General features: G+C 39.2%; 1 protein-coding gene across 6 annotated transcripts in view; it reads right to left on the reverse strand.

Annotated features, from left to right (window-relative positions):
• The window catches only part of Dis3l2 (DIS3 like 3'-5' exoribonuclease 2), a 363,987-nt gene that overhangs the window by 226,974 nt on the left and 113,942 nt on the right, over nucleotides 1–23,071 (reverse strand). For all 6 annotated transcript variants that reach the window (XM_038339065.2, XM_038339064.1, XM_038339061.2 and 3 more), the window contains one exon: nucleotides 11,994–12,222. In XM_038339065.2, the coding sequence (XP_038194993.1) occupies nucleotides 11,994–12,222 (229 nt within the window). The remainder of the gene's footprint in view (nucleotides 1–11,993; nucleotides 12,223–23,071) is intronic.

The following is a 23,071-nucleotide window of genomic DNA, read 5'->3' on the forward strand; positions in this document are numbered from 1 at the left end:
CACATGTTAGCATTTGGAATATTTTTGTTTTAGCATTATCTGAAAGCCATAAACAGTGTTCAACTACATAGTGCTAAATACAATCTGCCTTTACTGATAGGCCTTCTGCAATCAAAAACATTCAGTCTAGCTTTTCTCTAACAGAACAAGCTAGAATCCTCACTAACTTTTTGAAACCTCCACAAGTCATAAACATCATTACACCCAGTCCATTAGTCAGACAGATTCCCCTTGGCATGTTTCTGCATGGCTTGAAGACCGTCTCCAAAAGTTCTCAAAGGAGAATGGGAATTATTTAGAGTGATCCAAAAGGGACTGGATGCCAACAAGATGAACCTGTAGGCACATATAGTTCGGCACAGTGGCAATGAAAGAATAATCTCTAAGCTTTCAGAATGAATGCATGCTAATAAAAAACTTATTATGAAAAAACCTTACTACTTTTTTAATTTTAAAAAAAAAGCTTCAAGGAAGGAGGCTAAAGAACGAGTTACAGGAAAGGCTTCATTGCTCACAGACGTGGCGCAGCTGGCCAGAGGGAGGAAAAGGAAGCAGTTATTTAAGTGGGTCTTCCCTGAGGCTAGAAATCTGACTTCACAGACAGGCAGCCTCTAGAACACAGGAAGAGGCAAGCATGCTCTTCACAGCTGATTCATGGATTTCTGGACACATATGTTCAATAAATCCTGACGTGAACCTTTTCATTTCCTTGTTACGAAATAAAGGTTGAATACAAAAGAATGACCTTCCCTAAATAATGGCTGGTTTTAAAAAACTAAGAGAATTAATCATTTTAAATGAAAATAATCTTCAACCACTTGACATTCACTAAAGGAAAGTAAGGTATTCCCTCATTTCTTAAAAATATTCATCACCACTTCTATAAAGGTTTCTCCTATGTCATGTTCAAAACTCTTGAAATCTGTCACTGTGCTCGTCTTGTTCCTAAGCTTTCTGTATCTACCAGCTTGTTTTGCTTTAACAGACCAATGATTCCTCCAGGCAAGTCCAGGATCAGCCTATCTACTTTACAAGCTTGCTGATTCCCATACTTTAACAGTGCACAGACAGATAATCTCATCATCCCTCCTGTGGAACCACACTTCTGTTTTTAATAACTTTCTGGGTATCACACCAGAGTCCTTTAAGAGCCTCCAGTTCAACAGGCAGAACCTGAATTCACAGCTCTTCTTACCCTTAGCCTTAGTTTTCTTTTTCACTGAAGACTACTATTAGCACCCATCAGTGGCTAAGCTTGAATCCCCCTGCCTATCACATCTGACCTGCCACTATTAATCCTAGTTCTGAATGTTTCACATCTATTCTGCATTCAAGTTAGTAGCCAGGTCTTGTTGCATGGCTGATCTTAATAATCAGTGTTCTCATTTCTCCCCTCTTTCTTTTTTTTTTTACTTTTTTTTTTAAAGATTTATTTATTATGTATACAACATTCTGCCTCCATGTATGCCCGCACACCAGAGGAGGGCGCCAGATATTATTAAAGATGGGTTTGAGCCACCATGTGGTTGTTGGGAATTGAACTCAGGACCTCTGGAAGAGCAGCCAGTGCCCTTAACCACTGAGCTATTTCTCCAGCCCTCTCCTTTCTTTCTAAACAACTGAATCCCTTTCCATAGCTACAGAGCTCTCTTAGCAGCCATGGATAACTTTGCAAACCTCAACACAGTTTCTTTTCTGACATCTTCTCCAGTCTTTCCACTATGCATCCTGTACTGATCCCACTGAAGTTACTACTCATCTACCTCCATGACCCTGCTCATACTCAGAATATTCTTCACCTTCTCCTATCCAGCAAGCCCTATTTATCCTTCAAAGCCCAGGTAATTCACTATCTCCTACTGTCTCTCTCCTCCTCTTACCTTTTATCTTGTCTCCCCTCCATTGACAGTTTCCACTTCCCTGTAAAAATCGTTTCATTTTCTCTACATGACACTGCCTGTGGTTACCAGCAGCCTCTGTATTTTAGTAACTTTGTTTTTGCCTCTGACTCTACAAGACACTGCAGCTTCAGAACTTGCAAGCCATGAAGAGAGCCTCCAATGGGTCATTGGTCTGTTAATGTGCTTTTTCTCTTTGAGTCAGAAGTCTGCTTAAGGCCTAAACAGGCAGTGAGACCATTATCTAACCAAATATACCACTTAAGTAGAAGTGGGCCCCTGGCTACTATCTCTGTTCTCAACAACTGAGTGCCTATCAAGGGCAAACATCTAGATTTTCTTTTATATTCACTCTGTTTCCCCAATAACAAACATAAAGTTTGCTTGTGCAAATACCATATTGGCTACAAACAAGTAATGTCCGTGTACAAATGAACACCCAGGAATCAGAGAAGAAAAGGAAACTGCCAAGTTTACATGGCAGGCAAGTAGCAGAGTGGAACTGGGGTCTAGTTCACACCACCCTTTACAACGCAGCCCTCTCACTCAACTATACTATTCATTCACTGGAATGCCCATCAGAGGCACAATAGCTGTAGGTTAACAAGAAGCCTGTCAGTATCTTTGTCTCTACTTGGTTACACTTAGTTGAAAGGACAGAAAATCAACTCAAACTGGCTTACCTAACAAGCATGATTCATTCGTTCATGTAATTGAAAGTCCAAATGTAGGGAAGACTTCAGGATCAGTTGATCCAAGGTTCATTAATGGCTGTAAGGGCCCAGACTTTTTTTGGTTCTTCATTCTTCAATCCACAATACTTAGGAAATCATAGGACAGCTGCCAATATCAATTAGGGATAAATGTTTCCTTGTTCGTATCCATAAGGAAACAACTTATGCCCCAGAAGTCCAAGTAAGGTTCACCCAAATTAGACCATTTGGGCTGCTGATCTTTGGAAGAAGCAAGAGTATAAAGCTACAAAGTACAATAAAGAAGTTACTACTCATGGGTAGCTATTTTAAGCAAAATTAAACACATTTGAATTTTCAGTTTCTTAGCCACACCACTACTGTTCCAAGTGATGAATAGTCTCTGTGATAATGCAACCTGGAAATTCCCATTGCTACTTTAAGTCCCAACTAGAATAAAACAACTAAATGTGCCAAGAAACTTAGATAGAACAACTAAGACCTCACTCTGCAGTTAGGATCAGCTTCACTCAAATTGACAGGTATCTGACAAGGGTGTGGAAGTCCAGATAAAAATGTAAGAAGGAGAAAAGGGAAACATGAAATAGATAGGCAATGAGCACTAACATTCTTTTAGAAAGAAATTAAACCAATGAGTCCTGACTTAACCTTTTCAAAATATAGCCTGTTAGAGAAGTCTTCCTTGCTATAGACAAATAATTTTCTTTTATAAATTTAATAACTACTTCTGGGACCCTGAGAAAACAAGTCACTTCTCTAAGCCTCAATAATCTCATCTGTGAAATAAAAGAATGCACCAAGTTCACTGTGTATAGCCTTTTCAACACAGAAGATTTCAGTTAGCAAACTTTTAAAATTAACTTTTAGATTTTCTTTAAATATTTTTATTTATTATGTATACAGTGTTCTGCCTGCATTTATGCCTACTTGCCAGAGAGGGCACCAGATCTCATTACAGATGGTTGTGAGCCACCATGTGGTGGTTCAGGACCTCAAGAAGAGCAGTCTGTGCTCTTAACCTCTGAGCCATCTCTCCAGCCCTGAAATTAACTTTTGAATCTCACATTTTGAATATTTTATAATAACTCCAATTATTTTCCTATTTTTTAAATCAAAGCATGTCACTGTTCAGTAGAGTTTCTGATGGATAAGAAAGTCAGGCACTCTGGAGGACCCCAGTCAGTTGCATCAAACATGATACAAGTCAGTTGCCTTGTAGTTTAACCAAACACAAATTTGCATTTTCATCCAGTGTTAGGAAATAATTGTTAGTAATGCGAAGTGCCTGACAAAGAGCCACGAGGGTAAAATACTGCATTCTACGAAGAGTATGTGGCTGTTGTGAATCTGTCCAGAACCATGCTTCTGTAAATTTAATAATATTATATTTTATTTATTTACTTTGTATGTATGTGCACATGCATACACACACACACACACACACACACACACACACACACACACACACCCCACAGTCTGTAGGTAGAGATCAGAAATAGCTTGTAGGAGTTGATTCTCCCATTCCATCAGGTGGGTCCCATAGATCTGCCATGTTTGGAAGCAAGTGCCTTCACCAAAGGGTTACCTTCCTGGTCCTTCTATGATTCCTAAGGCAATGTACTATATGTGTCAACAGATATGACTGTTCAGTTCATCTGTTGTCACTACCATGGACTGGCATAACACTGAATAGAACAGAGAGAAGAAAAGAGTAGGGGAGGACTGAGGTTTAGTGAGCATGAGAAGGAGAAAAGGAGAAAGGATGTCACCACTCAGAGAAGTTGCTCTTCCTGTCTCATCGCCAATGAGCTAAAAGAAAGTTGGTTATAAAATAATCTAGGGAGCCAAGAATGAAGCTAAAAGTACACAGCAGGCAAGAGGCCAAGGAGCAACACATTGAGAAGAGTTTAAGAAGAGCCCAAAGGAGAGAGATCCCAGTGAACCTGCAGGTTTCAGTTCATTCAGTGGAAAACAAGAAGTCTGTCAGAACTTCTGCCTCTGCTTGGATACACTCGGTTGAGAAAGTCAGGAACAGCCACTGACACGATAGAGGACTGGTAATCCCTGACTGCAGACAAAGTTGTGAACAATGTTTGTGACAAACTGTTCCCTTTTAAGTTCCTATTATAATAATCGTGTACTAAAGGTGCTACCGAAATTGCTGGCAAGCACATCTACTCCCAGGTACTGTGAGGGGACCTTGGATAGAACTAATTCTATCCAATCAGTCACCTGCAATGTTAGAAAAGTGTACTGCCACTCAAGCCTTCAGGTTTCCTCTGTCAAAGAGAAATGAGCAAGTAGGCCAGAATGACTGTTGGGCTTCAAACAGGGGGAGGAGGGTGGAAGGAGCCAGCAAGGAGCCAGCAAGCTCTAATGACATTTCAATAACTACAGACCTGAGCATAGCAGAACATTGCTACCACCATATCACTCCATAAATTCTGTGTGAACAACAAATGTCAAAGGAAAGTGGCACAAGGTATAATGCTTTCCAGAGACTGAGCAGCACTCATGGAAGAACCCGAAGCCATTTATGCTTATGGTTCATCACATTCTAGCTGATTAGATCCCTACTATTACAGAAAAATACTTACTCAAAGATCTCTTACCAGCTCCCTCATTTCAGGAACAAGTGAGGGACTCTAACCTTGTTCACTACTCCCAGTCCATTGCTCTGTCCTAGGCTACCGCCAACTGAAAGCCTGCGCTATGACAGTTTAGAATTAGAATAAGCAAAGTCCTTGAGCATAATTTCTATAAGAAGGAAGGTACAAAATGAGAGTAGGAGGCCAAAGTTTATAGATTATAACAGGAGAAATGTTATTTTATTACATAGTAACAATTTTGGTTGTTAATAAAAGCAAGTACTTAGTAGGACAGATTAGAAGGTCTAGGAATGTAGCTCAGGAGTAGAGCATGAGCCCAGAGCTAACTGGAACAGGAACACTTTTGTACAATGATTGACAAACTGTATCACAGAATGTGGCTTTATTTTGTGTGAGTTTTGCAGTAGATAAACAATCACTGAAAAGATATTTTTATAATTTACTTAATGTGTTGTTTAAAAATCTCTAATCAACAATTCTACTGCAATTTTACATGATATGTTGATATTTAGTGGGAAATAAAATTATAATGCTGTGAACACAAATAATTACTAGAAATAAAAATCCAACCAACTGTGTCTAGTGGTACAGTTCTCTAATTTCAATTCCTTGGGAGGCTGAGGCAGAAAGATTACAAGTTCAAGTCCTAAAAGGACAACAGTATGAGTTCAAGGTCACCCTGGACAACTAGTGAGGCTCTTCTTCAGAACACAAACAGGGTTGGAGCTAAAACTAAATGTGTGACACTTTCCTCCCATGCAAGTGAGGCTGGAGGTGCAAGTGTCAGCACAGGGCAGGGCAGGGAAGGGGGGAGGCAGAAGGAGGAAGATGGAGATTAAATAAAGTACAGAATTAAAGAGATGAAAAATACATAATGGAGATTTCAAAAATAATTTTGAAAACTGAAGAGTATTAGGAATATCAAGATGATAATACATCTGAGTAGATAAATTCTCATTAAATTATGCCAAAAATGGCACAAGATGCCATTTGAAAGCATCAATTAATGTGTTTGAAAACAAAATAACCTCATTTTCTGAAAAGTAAAAGTGGCAAATAACTTTACAATGCATTTACCCAATTTTAAAACAAATAAATAAGCAAAACAGTTAACTTACACTTTATATAAGCTATTCTGGAAAAAACAGAAACCAGTAAACAAAATGTATTAGCTCATTCTATGAAGCTATTATAATCTTGACTCTAAATATTGAACTGTGGCAAGAAAATCTTTTATCTATTTGAACATGACACAAAAAAATTATACACTATACAGTACCTAAAAAAATCTTAATAGTATATGCAAAAAACAGTAACATAACAGGATTAAATAAAATTTATTCTAGGAATTCAAGGGTAGTTCAATATCCAAACTAAAAGAGAAACCCAAATGATAATCTCAATCAATAAATAATATATATCATAAAACACATCAAAAGGTAAATCTTTAACAAAAGACCATATGGAGAACCCAAAGCAAAACAGATAGTTATCCTCCTGGATATTGGAAGTAGACAAGATTGCCGGGCATAAATTGGGAACTTGGAGGCGGGGTGGGATGGGGGTAAGGGGAGATGGGGAGAGAAAAGTGTGAAGGGGAGAATGGGAAGAGCTTGGGGGAATGGGATGGTTGGGATATAGGAAGGGTGGATATGGGAGCAGGGAAGTATATATCTTAATTAAGGGAGCCATTATAGGGTTGGCAAGAGACTTGACTCTAGAGGGGTTCCCAGGTATCCAGGGAGATGCCCCCAGCTAGTTCCTTGGGCAGCTGAGGAGAGGGAGCCGGAAAAGGCCAGATCCTATAGTCATACTGATATCTTGCATATCATCATAGAACCTTCATCTGGCGATGGATGGAAATAGAGACAGAGCCACACATTGGTGCACCGGACTGAGCACCGAAGGTCCAAATGAGGAGCAGAAGGAGGGAGATCATGAGCAAGGAAGTCAGGAATGCGAGGGGTGCGCCCACCCACCGAGAGGGTGGGGCTGATCTAATGGGAGCTCACCAAGGCCAGCTGGACTGGGACTGAAAAAGCACTGAATAAAACCTGGACTCCCTGAACATGGCGGACAATGAGGGCTGCTGAGAAGCCAAGGACAATGACACTGGATTTGGGTCCAACTACACATACTGGCTTTGGGGGGGGCCTCGCCTGTTTGGATGCTCACCTTCCTAGACCTGGACGGATGGGGGAGGAACTTGGACTTCCCACAGAGCAGGGAACCCTTACTGCTCTCTACACAGGAGAGGGAGGGGGAGTGGAGGGGGGAGGGGGAGGTAAAAGGATCGTGGGGAGGAGGCGGAAATTTTTAATAAACTAAAAAAATAAATTGAAGTTTTTTTCAATCATTTATACCATAGAAAAATATAACAAATAAATGACACATTTTTTTAAAAAAGATATCGACAATACCTAAACTGAAAAAAAGTTTATTACAGAAAACAGATAAATAACCAAAAGTAGAGTAATTCAACATATTAACAGGCAAAAAATATGATATTTACAGAATTTCACTTGGATTGTAGAAACTGAAAAGCTAGGGATGGTCATATGGTTTAGAGATACAAGGCTTGCCTAGCAAATATGAGGTCCTGGGTTCAATCTTCAGTACTACCCAAAAGAAAAGGATAAAAACGGAGATCTAGACAATCCTACCCATTGATAGAGATAAGATATAAAAGGGCAAAGCCACTGCCGGTGAGAGGGAGTGTGGTGAAAGCATTCCGGCTTGGATCAAGCCTTGCTTGAATTAATGAAGAACTGAGCCCTGTCTCACTTTGTCTTCAGTGCATCCATCTCTTTTGGAAACTACAAGGAAGGCTGTGGCTAGTCTGAATTAGAGTGGGGGCCTTAGGACATTACAGGTCCTGGCCATCATCTCTCTACCAGATATTATACATTACCCATCCAATCCAAAGTGGGGAAGCAAAAATTCCCATTGCACACCTTTGTTAAAAGAAAGTTTGGGCAAGGTTTTACACCTTTTTAAAATCAGATTTTTAAAGATTGGCACAAAAATTTAGATAATAGAAAATTGCTAGGTGTTTAAAACTTATTCTAATTTCTGAAGCAAATTAACTGTCTTCTAGTCATACCAATCATCATTATGTACAGTGGAGATCTGAGAAAGAAAAATGGTTAACAGACAATTTGGAGAAAAGAATCTTAGGGTTTTAATAACTCCAAGAATCCCATCAGAATCAGGTCTGCTCTCCTGAGCCAGGCAGAAGGGAGGAAAGAGAACACAAGGAGACAGAGGCACTGAAAGGTCTTAAGGGTGGAGGTCATCTTCCCAGTGGTGACTTGGGCAGGTTTATGAGAAGTGATTATAAACCAGTTCAAATCTCAGGAACGACTGAGAATTCCTCACAGAGTCTCCTTTTGGGAAAAACAGTGGCAACAGACTGAGAGATTGAAGCAAAGGTGTCATTAACATCACATTCCAAATCTTTGCTCACCCATCAGGAACTAGTAGAGGCTAGTTTCTAGACAAGGAAACTGCAAAAGGTCTCAGGAAGACCCTGCTGAGATAGAGGCAGGAAATGTACGTCATAGAATCACCTGATTCTGAGGCCAAAGCTGTTCTTACCATTCCCAGTGATGAAAGACACACAGCTATTATATCGCTTGGCAAAGACTTTTATCCTTCGGAACTTGCTAACCAGGCTATCTTTGCCAAAACATTTTTCAAAGCCACTGATGCATTTAAAACCAGTGAAATTTAATTAAGCTGTCCCCAGTTTCTACACAATAGCAGATCTTTTCTCCTAGTGTTAAGGATCAAATCCAGGGATTTACGCATCCTAGGCAAGAGCTTTTATCACTTAGTTACACCCGAGCCATTATGATAGATTTCCATGCAGACAAGCAGCCAGGCCTGTACAGCAGTAAAAGCTCAGTTTTAAGAGGCTATGGAACTGGATCTTCAAACAGGGTCAGGTCTTCGGCGCGCTCTCTCCTCTCTCTCCCTCTCTCTCTCTCTCTCTCTCTCTCTCTCTCTCTCTCTCTGGCTCTCATAGATATTTTAATTTATTTATACATGTGATATGTATATATTTAGGAGAAACTAGTGGGTCTGAGATATACATTTCTCTTAATTCAATGAAGAGTCTTTGCTACAGGGGCTGGAGAGATGGCTCAGCAGTTAAAAGCACTGACTGTTCTTCCAGAGGACCTGGGTTCAATTCCCAGCACCCACATGGCAGCACACAACTGTCTAAAGATCCAGTTTCAGGGTATCTGACACCTTCACACCAATGCACATAAAATAAAGTTAAATAAACCATAAAAAATATTTTTTTTTTAAAAAAAAAAAAGAGTCTTTGCTACAAACAATTGGATTGGGGCTGCATTCTCACTCACCAGAGAAGATGATGCTTTAGTTTCCAAACAAAGAGGGAGAAACTCAAACACACACATGCAATATACAGCATATATATTGCTTTAGGTAAAGAAACAAGATATTTAAAAATTAACACTTTGAAACACAAGCAAGAACTAGGATTAATAATGCACTTGAAAGTAGCAAAGAACCTTTGTAGAAGACTTAGAGAAAATTTATGGTGTTCTTAAAGTTATGGTTTATTTCAATAATTTTCAAAACCTTAAATGATACAAAAAGTACTAACATCTTAACTGTAACCAGATTTCATATTATCCTAAGCAAGAAAATCTGGTTGAAATACCTTTTAAAATTTCTGTGATTTCTTAAAAGAGCAAATATCAAAAGGGCAAGAAATGAGAAACAGCATGTAGATCACAAACTCTGTTTAGAGGCAGCTGGAGCCAGGGATCTGCACCTGACACTGAGGGAAGGAGTAAAGCTGCTCCCTGGGTCAAGGCTACTAAGAAAGTCATAGAACAGCAGTGGGCTGGGAACATGTGAAAAGAATGAGGAAAACACAAGCATGCACGCCATGGACTCGTGAAGCACTATGAGCTGTCCTGTGAGACGGTTATGATAGCAGATGACACATCAAGCACAGGTCTGGCTTCAGAGCTTCCCAAAGGACAAAGTGAACTTCTCAAAGGACAAAGAAGAAAACAACTGGTGAGCAGGCCGTCGACTGCAGTCCTGCCAGCCATCATCTCCAGCATCTGTGTCAGTGTCTCCTCCTCTCACTCTGCTGCTGAGTGAGAGGAGGAGACTGAGCTCTAACTACATCTCTTCTAAGTAACTCTGATCAAACTCTCAACCGGTTCTAAAGGATTCCTTTCTAGATTTTGTATTATAAGGATCTTTCTTCTTAGTGTTCTTGTTAATAAAAAGACTGGCTATTTAGGGTCCTGGTTATATTCATCTCTTCTCATTAAAAAGACATAACTTCTAGTATGGATGCTGTTGTATACAACATGCATGCAACTCTAAGAAGAAAGACAATATTCAACTATTTTTAAAGACGGAAAGGAGATACATCAGAAGAAAGAAAAGTCAGGAATTACATCCAAATGAAGATCCAACTGTTTTATTCCCGAAGAATGAAACTACTGTTACCTAAGCAACCTACAAAACAAGAGTAACTTGTGTACCCTCAGGTTAGTGAATCTGGGAAATGAAGGCAGACAAGAGTGACAGAAAAAACACTAGCCTACTCATTTAATTTCAAATTTCAAAGCTGGGAAGTCACTCTGAATGAGTAATTCTTGCCACCAAAATGGCACATGCTTTCAGAGCATACTCTCTGGCTAAGGTCAAAAGCAATGGAGAAAAACAGCAATGTTTCTGCAATCCTTCCTGAAATCGGCCCAGCCTTCAAGATATTCTGAGCTGTGCTTGCCAGCTCTTACCATAGGTAGTCTGCTCAACATCCTCCTTTGGTAATCTTTTGGCATTCCTTCTACTGTTTCATGGTGATTGGGCCAGAAATGTCCTGTTAACAATGCTTATTGTCTAATCAGCCTCACCAGGTCCATGTTGCTCACTCTTCTTCATTTCCAAGTATATACAAAACTCAATCTGTCTGGAAATATACTTTCCCGTTTTAGAACCCCTTAGAAACCTAGATACTGTAATACTCAACTTGAAAATTCTCTTGCCCTTAAGTTTCCTGGAGTGTTGCCAGGTAAAGCCTTTGGGTGCAGCTCTTGATCCGCGTGTTTGCAACTTGACGTTTTCTATAATTATGGAACCCATGGCTTATGTGCCATTCAGAAAAAATAAAACTGGCTTTTTTTTCTTTTCTTTAAGGCTTGGAATCAAAATACCTCCCGAAAATATCTACTTTCAAAGTTCAAAGTGATCTATCACAGATGACAAAAACATTTTTAATTATAGACTGAAATAAAACAAATCAGAGTAAAATAAAGTGGATTTTTGTTTTTGTGTTTAATGAGAATTTTAAGACTTGTTTAATTCTGGCTGGAGGTATAGCTCAGTAATAGTATACTTAGCTAGCATGTATAAGCTTTAAGTAAGAGGAAAGTAGGCATGAAGGGAGGAATGGAAGGAAGGAAAGAAATAAAAAGGAAGGGAGGATAATTCTGCTTGTATCAACCACAAGGTAGAATGGAACACACTGCAGCTAAGTGCCAATAGTAAATGAAAGTCTATCACAAACATGGCAACAGCAACCACTTTACACAAACCACAGGGTGGCACTTCCCCTCTCTTAAAACAAGTCTACCAGAGGTTGCCCTTCCCAAAGCTAGCAAAGACTTTGGGAATACATCAATCATTCTATGAGTTTCTTCCTTTGTTGAAAGAGGTTTCAACTTTAAAAAAAAAATCTGCTGTAACAAAATGTCAAACAGCTGCCCAAGACTCACCTTTGTCAGGAGTATGAAGTGTCAATTTCTTAACACCATCAACCAGGACACCAGTGTTCCCATGTCTATCTTCTGAGTCGCTGTCATCAAACTGAGCCTCTATAATGACATCAGGACTATTACAGCCTTTTGGGGACTGCTGCAAGAGGTGATGTCCACAGCACTCCTCAGAGATATCAGCTTCATAAGTAACTTCTGTTTCTTTGTCATTGCTCTCTGGTTTAATTGCCTGAAGAAAGTAGATAGAAAAATTCTTTTAAATCACTGCAGGCAGCTGGCAATATTAAATATTCATAACACGTGATTAGAAAAAAAAAAGACCTCCCAGAACTTGGGAGGCAGAGGCAGTTGGATCTCTGTGAGTTCTAAGCCAGCTTGGTCTACAGAGTGACTTCTAGGATAGGCTCCAAAGCTACACATAGAAACCCTGTCTCGAAAAAACAAAAAAGATAAAAATAGACCTTTATTCTTACAATGCACAGACTTCACTAGGTAGATAAACAAGCCAGCAATACCAGGCTGGTACTCAAGTCTTTAAGATGCCACCTTCTCAGGATTCTGATCTACATATTTATCCCCTCTCCCAAAAGCCTAGAATACTAGAAAGTTCCATGCTGCTTCATGAAATTTTATCACAGAGAAGCAATCAGCATGTTAAGAAAGGATAAAAGAATTCATCCAGGTATGTCACAGTGTTTTCCATGGATCCCACTAGGAATGACTTCCAGATAAGATGGTGGACTCCAAGTCGCTTCCATGTGACCAAAGAGAAAAAGTCAGAATAGGGAAAGATTCTGTTCCAAAGAGAGGTAAGAAGGAGCTTCAGAAATTCAAAAACATAGTAGTAGAACACTAGAAGGTAGGCTGGGGTAGGGGGACACAGAAGCATCATCCAAAAGCAAATGTTCTCTTCTCTGGAGGCTACAGGGAGTTGAGCCCAGAGAGTAGGCTGCTTAATGGAAGATCCCAAATAAAACTCAGAGAGGTACTCATACTAGGAGATGCATAAACCACAACACAGAAACACAAGAAACATGAAAAAGCAAGGTAATACGGCTTCTCCAAAAGATTGTAACTCCTTGAGCACTGATCAAAGACAGTGAAGTCGATTAAGACACTAGATGACAACTTCACAGTCTGTTAGTGAAAACAATCAGTGACTTCAAAGGTGATACAGAGAAACTCAATCCAGGACCTAGAATGGGAAGCATCAACCTTAAGGAAAAAACTGACAAAATGGATGAGATCAGCAGCAACATGGCTGAGAAAGTCAGCAAGGAAAAGTGAGAGATTTTGAAAACAGACAGTGACAACAACAAAAACAAATAGAAATTAACAAATAGAAATTAAATGAATCAAATAAAAATATACTTGATACCATCACCCACACACTCAACCTAGCAAGAAAGAAAATACTGGGGATGAAGAGCAAAGCTGATGGCATGCTACATTCAAACATCAATAAAGAAAAAACAAACTCTGTGATACAATCCAAAGACCAAGCCTAAGAAATTACAAGAAAATAGAAGAAACTGAGATAAAGAACATAAGATGCTGTGGAAAAGACAAAATTAGACATAAGAGTTTATAAAATGTTCTCTTACAGATATAAAGCCTTGGGGCTGGAAAGGCAACTTTGCAGTTTACACACATGCTGTTTCACATGGGACCAGAACTTGGTTCCCAGCACCCACACGAGGCTGTAACACGACAGCCACATGACAATATTTCCCACCTGTATGGGTATGGTAAAACAAACGAACAAACAAATAAATAAATAAGCCATGTGTGACTGAGTTGCTGAAGAAAACATGTGACCTTATATGTATATTGGCCCATCAACATCAGCAAAAAGTATAGTATATTCTGTGGGTTCCAGATGTTACTATCACACTGCACCCTTCTTAGGACTCTACTTCTGCATGAAAAACAAAAACCTTATACAAGTTAAACATACAATAAAAATTAAAGTGACCACAAATATGTGTATATAAATACAAAAAACAGAGTCAATCATTATTTATAGTTTGTGCCTATCACTCTTTTAAACAAACAATAGAAAGTCCACCTTGGTGAGTACTGTCACAAAACCTCTATCTTTACTGGGGTGACAGACTAATATCATTGTACACATGCATTAAATAACTCATTCTTGAGTATGTTACAGGGCCATACACTATTTAGGAGCCACAAACACAGCAAAGAATAGTTAACCAGGAATATATTCAATCAGAACTGTGAAAGGAATGAAGAGTGAAGATGTTAAGAGAATGAGAGGATGTGTGGGGTTACTAACAACACTGCATTGTTTTGAAGATGCTTCAGTAGAAGCAACATGTAAACAGAGACCTGAATAAAGTATTGCCGTTTGATCATGTGAAGAGTCTACTATATTTAACTGGGAAATTTCAAAATATCAGCTACCTACTTTCAACAAACCAGATTAATAGTCTAATTAAATCACATGAAGACCATACTTAATGAAAGATTACCTTAGACAGGTCAGAAAAGTTAATAAGTCCTTTCTACAATATTCTAGTACTATGGTTTTCAAATGCTATAACTATTCCCAGATAATTAATGCTATAATGTTCACTTAGAAAACCAAAGTGAAATATTATAAAAAATTCACATTATAATAATAATTAATAATAACATGTTCATAATAACTCTAAAACATAACCCTAAAATTTTGGAAAAATGGTTTTATGAAATTATAGAAAGAGAAAAACTTGTATACAATGGTTAGTTTTTCTGAGCAAAACTAAATAAGCTTTTTAACAATTAAAAAAATTAAAAATTTTAAAACTTGGGAGTTCTTACTAGGTGTGGAAGGTCATACCTATATACTCAGCATTCAGATGATTTGAAGCATGGGGATTAAATTTGAGGCCACTACGGTTTCTCAGGAAACTGGGAGTCAATCTACCTCAAGACCCAGCAATACCACTCTTGGGAATATACCCAAGAGATGCCCAATCATACTACAAAAGCCTTTGTTCAACTATGTTCATAGCAGCATTATTTGTAATAGCCAGAACCTGCAAACAACCTAGATGACCCTCAATGGAAGACTGGATAAAGAAAGCATGGCACATATACACATTAGAGTACTACACAGCAGCAAAAAACAATGACATCTTGAATTTTGCATGCAAATGGATGGAAACAGAAAACACTATCCTGAGTGAGATAACCCAGACCCAAAAAGATGAATATGGTATGTACTTACTCATTAGTGGATTCTAGCCATAAACAAAGGACATTGAGAATATAGTTTGTGATCCTAGAGAAGCTAAATAATAAGGTAAACTCAAAGAAAAACATATATAGATCCTCCTGGAAATTGAAAGCAGACAAGATCACCAGGCAAAAGTTGGGAGCATGGGGAAGGAAGTGGAGTGGTAGGAAGGTGAAAGCGGGGGAGAGAAGAGAGAAAGGGAGGATTGGGGAGAGCTTGGGGGAGAAATGGAGGAAGGGCGGATATGGGAGCAGGGAAGAAGATATCTTAATTAAGGGAGCCATTTTAGGGTTGGCAAAAGACTTGGCTCTAGAGGGGTTCCCAGATGTCCACGGGATGTCCCCAGCTTCGGCAGTAGAGGAGAGGGTGCCTGAACTGAACTTGTCCCATAGTCACACTGATAAATATCTTGAATATCACCACAGAACCTTCGTCCAGTGATGGATGGAGATAGAGACAGAGACCCACATCGGAGCACTGAACTGAGCTCCCAAGGTCCAGTTGAAGAGCAGAAGGAGGGAGAAGATGAGCAAGGAAGTCAGGACTACAAGGGGTTGGTCCACCCACTGAGATGGGGCGACTGATCTAATGGGTGCTCACCAAGGCCAGCTGGACTGGGACTGAACGAGCATGTGATCAAACCAGACTCTCTGAATGTGGCTGACAATGGGAGCTGACTGAGAAGCCAATGATAATGGCACTGGGATTTGATTCTACTGCATGTTCTGGCTTTTTGGGATCCTAGTCTATTTGGATGCACACCTTCCTAGGCCTGGATAGAGGGGGGAGGGCCTTGAACTTCCCACAGGGCAGGGTACTCTGCCCTCTCTTAGTACTGGAGGGGTAGGGGAGAGGGTGAGTGAGGGAGTGGGAGGGAAATGGGAGGAGGGGAGGAGGTGGAAATTTTGAATGGTATTATTTATAAAGCAATAAAAAAAATTAAACACCAAAAAAACACCAATAAGGGGACAATGAACTCAACAGACAGTTGTCAAAGATTATAAATGAGAAATAAATACAAGAAAAACCCACGGAAAAACATTTGAGGCCACTAGAAAATGAACTGTAAAACAGCCTGCACTATCTGTCTAAAAGGATAGTAACCTAGAAAAGATTCCCTCGGGTTCTTTTCTGCAAGAGCACAACTAAGTGATGCTACATTGACATTCAAATTTAAAAAGTTGCCCCCTTTCCCTTTTGCCTTACACATAGATCGTCTATGTTCATAACATAAATAAATCCTGTATGTCCACACATAATTGCATAACTATCCCAAAGTAGATCATTCAAAAAAATGAGGGTGGTGGCAAATTGAGTACTTTGGGAGGCTGAGGCAGAAGAATCAGGAGTTTTAGGCTAGTCTGGGCTACATAAGACTCAGGAGGGAAAGGAAGAAGAGAACTGGGAGAGAGCAGGAAAATGGAGAGAAGGAGAAAGGGGTAGAGGAAGAAGAGAGAGTAGAGAAAATGGAGGGAGAAAAGAAGGTAAGAAAGAAAGAGAAAGGGGAGAGGACGCTACAGAAGAAAAGGACTTTCACATCACTCAAATCAAGCAAAACCATTGAACTAACTTAAATAACCTTAGCAATTAAATAATACTAAGTAACATCTGTCCATAATCATCCTCAAACAATGAGCATAGCAATAAGGTTGTCAGAGCATCCCAGACAAGCAGGTGGAGCGTGCACAGCCGAAGTCTCAGGCAGGGTGACTACTACCAGACATTGCTCTATTGTTTTACCACAAAAGAAGCACAACTGGTTAAAAAAAAAAAAATCAAAATGACTGACATGGTAGAGTGTGACTAACAGGTCACACTAAAACATAATCTCAATCTCCCTTGTTCCCTCTCCCTGATTTGTTTTGTTTGTTTGTTTGTTTGTTTGTTTGCTTGTTTGCTTGCTTGCCTGCCTGCCTGCTTTGTTCTGCTTTGTTTTTGGTGGAGTGAGGTGTTTGGGGATTATTTGCTTGCTTGTTTTTTAGAAAGAAATATGGAACAATAGGCACATGCTACTTTACCCAGTTTTTTTAAAAAGACAGTAGGTGAAGAGCCTAGGCCTTTAATTTCTACTATGTGTTTATTTCAGCCACTACTAGTTTCATAAATGAGTTGGTTCCCACAGACTATTGAGAAAATATTACACAGGGAACCAGAATTCTGACTTCAAACAATATGAAGACTGGCCCATCTCACATCTTTCTCTGAATGTAATCATATAAAAAGGATTCTAAAATCAGCATGATTCTACCCAACTACTTATTAAGAACTGTACTTTCCTGATAGAATAGAGGCATAAATGTAATGGGAATAACCAATCATCTTTTGATTGGATTTAAAGCCCACTCCATGAGGCAGAACCCATAACCAATATTGTTAATAAGGCCAAGAATCTAGACAGGTCCCAGGCTCTAGGAGAAAATCTACTACTAATACTCTCCTAAATGAATATAATAATAAAAAGACTCCTAATGACATATTGCTATATTCATATCAGTATTTAACTCAACCCACATCAGAGACACTTCTTCTTGCACTAGATGGTAACTAACAGAGAAACCCACAACTGTATAATGTGCAGAGGGTGAAAGACTTTGGAGATCTCAGTCCTACCTAAATGAGCTATCACTACCATATCCCTCCCCACGAGGCTCAGGGATCTATGCAGGAGAGAAGGTGAAAAGTCTAAGAGCTAAAAGTGATAGAGGACTTCAAGGAAACAACATTTTCCAGACACAAGAAGACTGAAGACTAATGTACACATAAATTCATAGAGACTGTGACAGCATGCACAAGACCTGCATCAAGTTCAAGCCAGACATATTCTTAGCAAGAACACAGGCAAACAGGCACTAAGTCCCACCCCCAGCCAAGAAGCTATTTACTAATTGATAGTTTCTGTAATGGGGAAAATAAATTTTCTTCAATGGACTGACACTAGGTATGTTATAAACCATGCTCCAGTGCAGGTCTCATGCTCAGAAGTAGATGGCCAACATAAATTGGACTACATGTTTGTTTTTTTGGTAGGGGTGACTTTTGCTTTGTTTTGTTTTGGTATTAAGGGTGTGTGTGTGTGTGTGTGTGTGTGTGTGTGTGTGTGTGTGTGTGTTTGACTTTAAGAGAGAAAGAACATGAAGGACAGTGGGTAGTAAAGAGGGTAGGATAAAGGAGGAAAACAGGAGTTGAGGGAGGGGAAGAATATGATCAAAATATATTATATGGAAAAAATTTTTAGAAGAATTGTGCTCTGGTTCATACGTACAAAGATCAAGAAATTACCAATGGAAAGAAGAGATTAGTGGAAAGCAATAACCAGAATACAATAAAATTAGCTATATAGTATATTTTTAAAATTTTATTTATAGTTCTGGGAATTGACCATAGACACACACTAGGTAAGCACTCTACCACTTTAGCCCAATACTGCTATACAGCACATTAAGAAACCAACCCAGTTAAATAATGTTTTAGATCACTATACTCAAGAAAAAATATTTGAGGCTAGGGAGATAGTTTAATCAGTTAAGTATTTGCTACACAAAAACAAGGACCTGCGTGTAAATATCCAAAACTCATTAAAAGCTAGATGTGGTAGCACAGACTTGTAACCCCAGGACTGACAGTGGGGAAAGGGGAGATAGAAAACAAGTAGATCCCTGAAGCATATTGGCCAGCAAGTCTAGTTAAATCAATGAGATTTGGGCTTGAGAGAATAGCAACCATGGAAAGACATTTGACATCAACCTAAATTTTCCAACACGTCAGACCATACACACACAGACACAGACACAGAGGGGGGAGGAGGGAGGGAGGGAGGGAAGGAGGGAGGGAGGGAGGGAGGAAGGGAGGGAGGGAGGGAGGGAGGGAGGGAAGGAGGGAGAGAATATTACTATTTTAGGTATTACATTCACTTTTGAACTACAGAAGCAAAAACGGTTATATTGGGATTTCATAAATATAACAAGTCACTGAAAATTGGACAACTAGAACATAAGTATTTTAAAGTTTTTTCATTCTAGTCACTAATCTAAGACACATATGAATGAAACAAGGGCTAGTGAGATGACTCAGAGGATAAGTCTCCGATCCCACTGGGGAAGGATAGAACCAGTTTTCAAAGCTATCCTTTCACCTCCATATGCATTCTGTGGTGTGAGCCCATACTCACACACACACATACACACATAACAAAAATCAATTAAAAAAGAAAAAATAGACCAAAAGGCATAGTGGGGTACAGATCTTTATGAGCTCTCAAGACATAAAAACTATGAAATCTTGAAACTTTCCATATTGCATAGTGGTTAGAGTCAAGATGCAGGCCTCCCTGGAGACAATGGCTATTTCAGGTTCTGACTAGGACATAGACAAGATAAATCTTGAACATTCTGTCTTACTGGAACAACAAGGAAACTACTAAAGGATATGAGAATCTTGTCTAAAGGACTTGGAAATTATCATAAAAGGGTTCTCTGGTGAGCCTTGGTGGACTGTAAGCATTTAAGCCACCTTTCCTATACAACCTACAAATCAGGATAATCAAACAGCTCATGAAGCAAAGTTCCTCATTGAAGAACTGCTTCAGTTAAATTCAGAAGACATAAAAGAATCACTATTTTGTTACTGTCACTTGGATTCGGGAAATGATAATCGATGATTCCTAAAACCAAGAAGTCACAAACCGCTTTAGGAATAGAGAGTAAGAGTGAGAGAAGACAGGGACAACAGTGAGAAGAGCAGGGTTCCTTTTACTGAGTCTGTTCTGTTGGTCTGTAATGCAGGGAGAACTAAGTCTACTCTGTAAGGTCTGAAGCTGGCAGAACTGCATACTCCCCAGAGCTGGCTGAAGCTCTGCTACCTCCCAGAAGAACTATTTCTGAAAATTTCACTCTTTGAATCTTGGTCTGTCATCTTTAAAATGGGGACAAAACTATTCAATAATCATAAAGCTGTAAGAACTGAGATAGTTCTGAGGTGCCTGAAATTTGAAAGGCTTGAGTAAGTGAATGTTTTCATCATCATCTTAATAATAAACTCAACAATAAACTTAATTTCCTGTAGCAAGAAAGGAAAAGAAGGATCAAAATTAACTGCCATATATAATGAATTCAGGTAACAGAAACCAAAATCTAGGAACAGTTCAGTAAAGGGAGACATGCTTTGTCTTAAGGCCTGGAAAAGTCCAAGATGTGAAGGAGCATCCAGGAACAGCTGGAAATGGAGGTCTAGGGACTGGAGCACTAGGATCTAGATTTGTAATCATCTACCTCAATCTGGCAGTTAGCAATGGGGCCCCAGGCTAAGTGTCAACTGAAAAGAGAAGCAGAAAACAGTGCTATGGCACGACTCAAATGAATCCAATAAGAGAAGTAGAAAGAGTGAATATACATATAATTGTGGATATAGGAATTATAGTAAACACACACACACTGACAAATCTTCCCTGTGCTTTTTCATACATTAGCTGATCTAATCCACACAATGGGTGATACGGGAAGACCAATCTTGGCCACACCATTTCACTAAAGAGGAAAGATTCAGATATGTCCACCCCATAGTTAGAAAGTGTCAAGGACTGTGACATGAACTCAGGGTTAGGGTTCTAAATCCAGCCAGCATGCTTGGTCCCAGACCTCCTAGAGACATCTCCTTCCTGAGTTAAAGACAAACAGATTTAGAATCAACTTCATACACTTAACTGTTGTTACTCACACTGACTGTGTGAAGCATTTGCCCACCCTGTTTGTGTGCAAACAATCAAAATTCAAAACCCAGTTTTTTGTCATATGCTCCTCTGCTAACCTCCCTCTCTGTGAAGTGTCCTTTGGCCTTCTAATGGCCACTGCTAGTCTCTGTCATTCCTTCACTGAAAGTGTTCTTGATCAGGCTACATCCAAGGTATTTGTACATTTTGCTCTTCCACAAGATAGTAAATTAAGTCATACTCATTATTGCATTTCACAGAGTTTCCCACAATGGTTGCACATAAAACATGCTCAGTTGACTCTTGAATAAGACTTGAATTAACTATTTTAAAAATTATCAAAAAAGAGCAGGAATGAAAGAGCTACAACATAATAAGACACACAAAATTAAAATGCATGTTGGCATGATGCTACACCGTGACACTGCAAAGTCCTCAATGACATGACACATCAGGAAAATAATCATCAGGTACTTTACCAAAATGGGAAAAACATATCACTGTGAGGCAAATATTTATAAATGTGAGGAAATGAAATTGGAAAACATTAAAATAAATACATTATTTTCTAAAATAAATCAGGCCTTCGTGTTTATATTACAACTATGGTTTCCAATAGAGTCTCAAATGTAAATAGAAAAATCCATTGTTTCCCAATTTGAAAACAAGTTTTAGCACAGAAACTCACAAATGTACAGACAAAGAAGAGAAAGTCTACATTGGGAGCAGCTTACAGGGCATTTTCTGTCCTTTTCAGAGTTGTAGAATACCTTTCTATCAGTCAAAAATGGGAGGAATATCTCCACTGAGAAAGTAAATTATATCAACTGCAAATAGCAAGTGAAACTCACCAGAATTAAGAGGAGGAACTGGTCACTTCAAAACTGATGTATGTTAGGTTTTTCTTCCCTTCCTCTTAAAATTAATATGCTGTATTTCAAGACTGAGGAGCAAACAGAAAAATTCCCTGTAACCAAAAAAATTCAAATGGAATCCTAAGTAAAGATACCAGGTAACATTTCCATTATGCTGGCTTACTCAAACTCCAGACAAAACATTTAACAGCTCTGTTTATTAATACAGAAAAACCCTTCTATGGATACAAGGGTCATCTTTTGAAAAGTGTAATTGTTGGAATTTTATAAAAAGAGCAAGTGTATTTCATGATAATTCAATTCTAGGGGGCGGGGAGGAGAAAGAGGAAAAAGAGGCGGACACTATGACATTCCCTTGAGCAGAGGAATGCTATCAATACAGCTTTTCTAAAGGACTCCCATGCACCGCACATCTATCCATATATGTGCAGTAACCAGGGCCACTGGGTCAGTGTCAGCTGAAGGCTCTGTGCCCAGGAGACAATTCCCTCTCAAACTGCACGTGAGTCTCTGCTTGGCTTTAATGCATGTCAACAAGTCCATCTAGGAGCTGCTCTTCTTTCTTTGCTATACTGACTGGGCTAAAGTGACAGTACTCAGTTGCCACACATGTTTAACACACTTCCAAGTCTCTTAATGGCATATTTGGGATGAAGAATAATACATGATTCAGGAAATACCTTGGAGCCAAGAAAAGCAATTGGTATTATCACAGGGCAACAGGTCTCTTTCACTATAAAATACAATTATGGATCTATCATCTAAAACACTTATTTATGGATATTCCTGAGGACATACATAGTATAAAATGATGGATCACCACATGGACCTTTTATCTAGTTATCAGAAACATAACTATCTCCATCCATTCTTCTGCTGTTCAGGCCTCAAACCCTTGTAATTAATCACTTAGTTGTTTGACGTCTCCCACCCACCACCCATTGCCCCTACCTCTCAACCCATCCCAGAATCCTGTCAGTTCTAAGTTCAATGATGACAATCTTACTCAGTCTCTGCTATCTCTCAGTCTCTACCATTAAAAAAGTCTTCCTGCTCATTTTAAATCTACTCCCAACTCAGGGGTCAGAATAAGCCTAGTAAATACAAGTAACATTGCATCACTTCCCCTTTATAACCCTTCTAAGCCTTCACACCAGTCAGAGACAGAGGCCAAATCTTAACAATAATGCAAAAGCCCTGACTAATATATTACTCTCACTTCATCCCACTTATCTGTTCATCCTCACCCAGTAACTCT

This window comes from Arvicola amphibius, chromosome 8 (genome assembly GCF_903992535.2).
Source record: "Arvicola amphibius chromosome 8, mArvAmp1.2, whole genome shotgun sequence".
Taxonomy (NCBI): Eukaryota; Metazoa; Chordata; class Mammalia; order Rodentia; family Cricetidae; genus Arvicola; species Arvicola amphibius.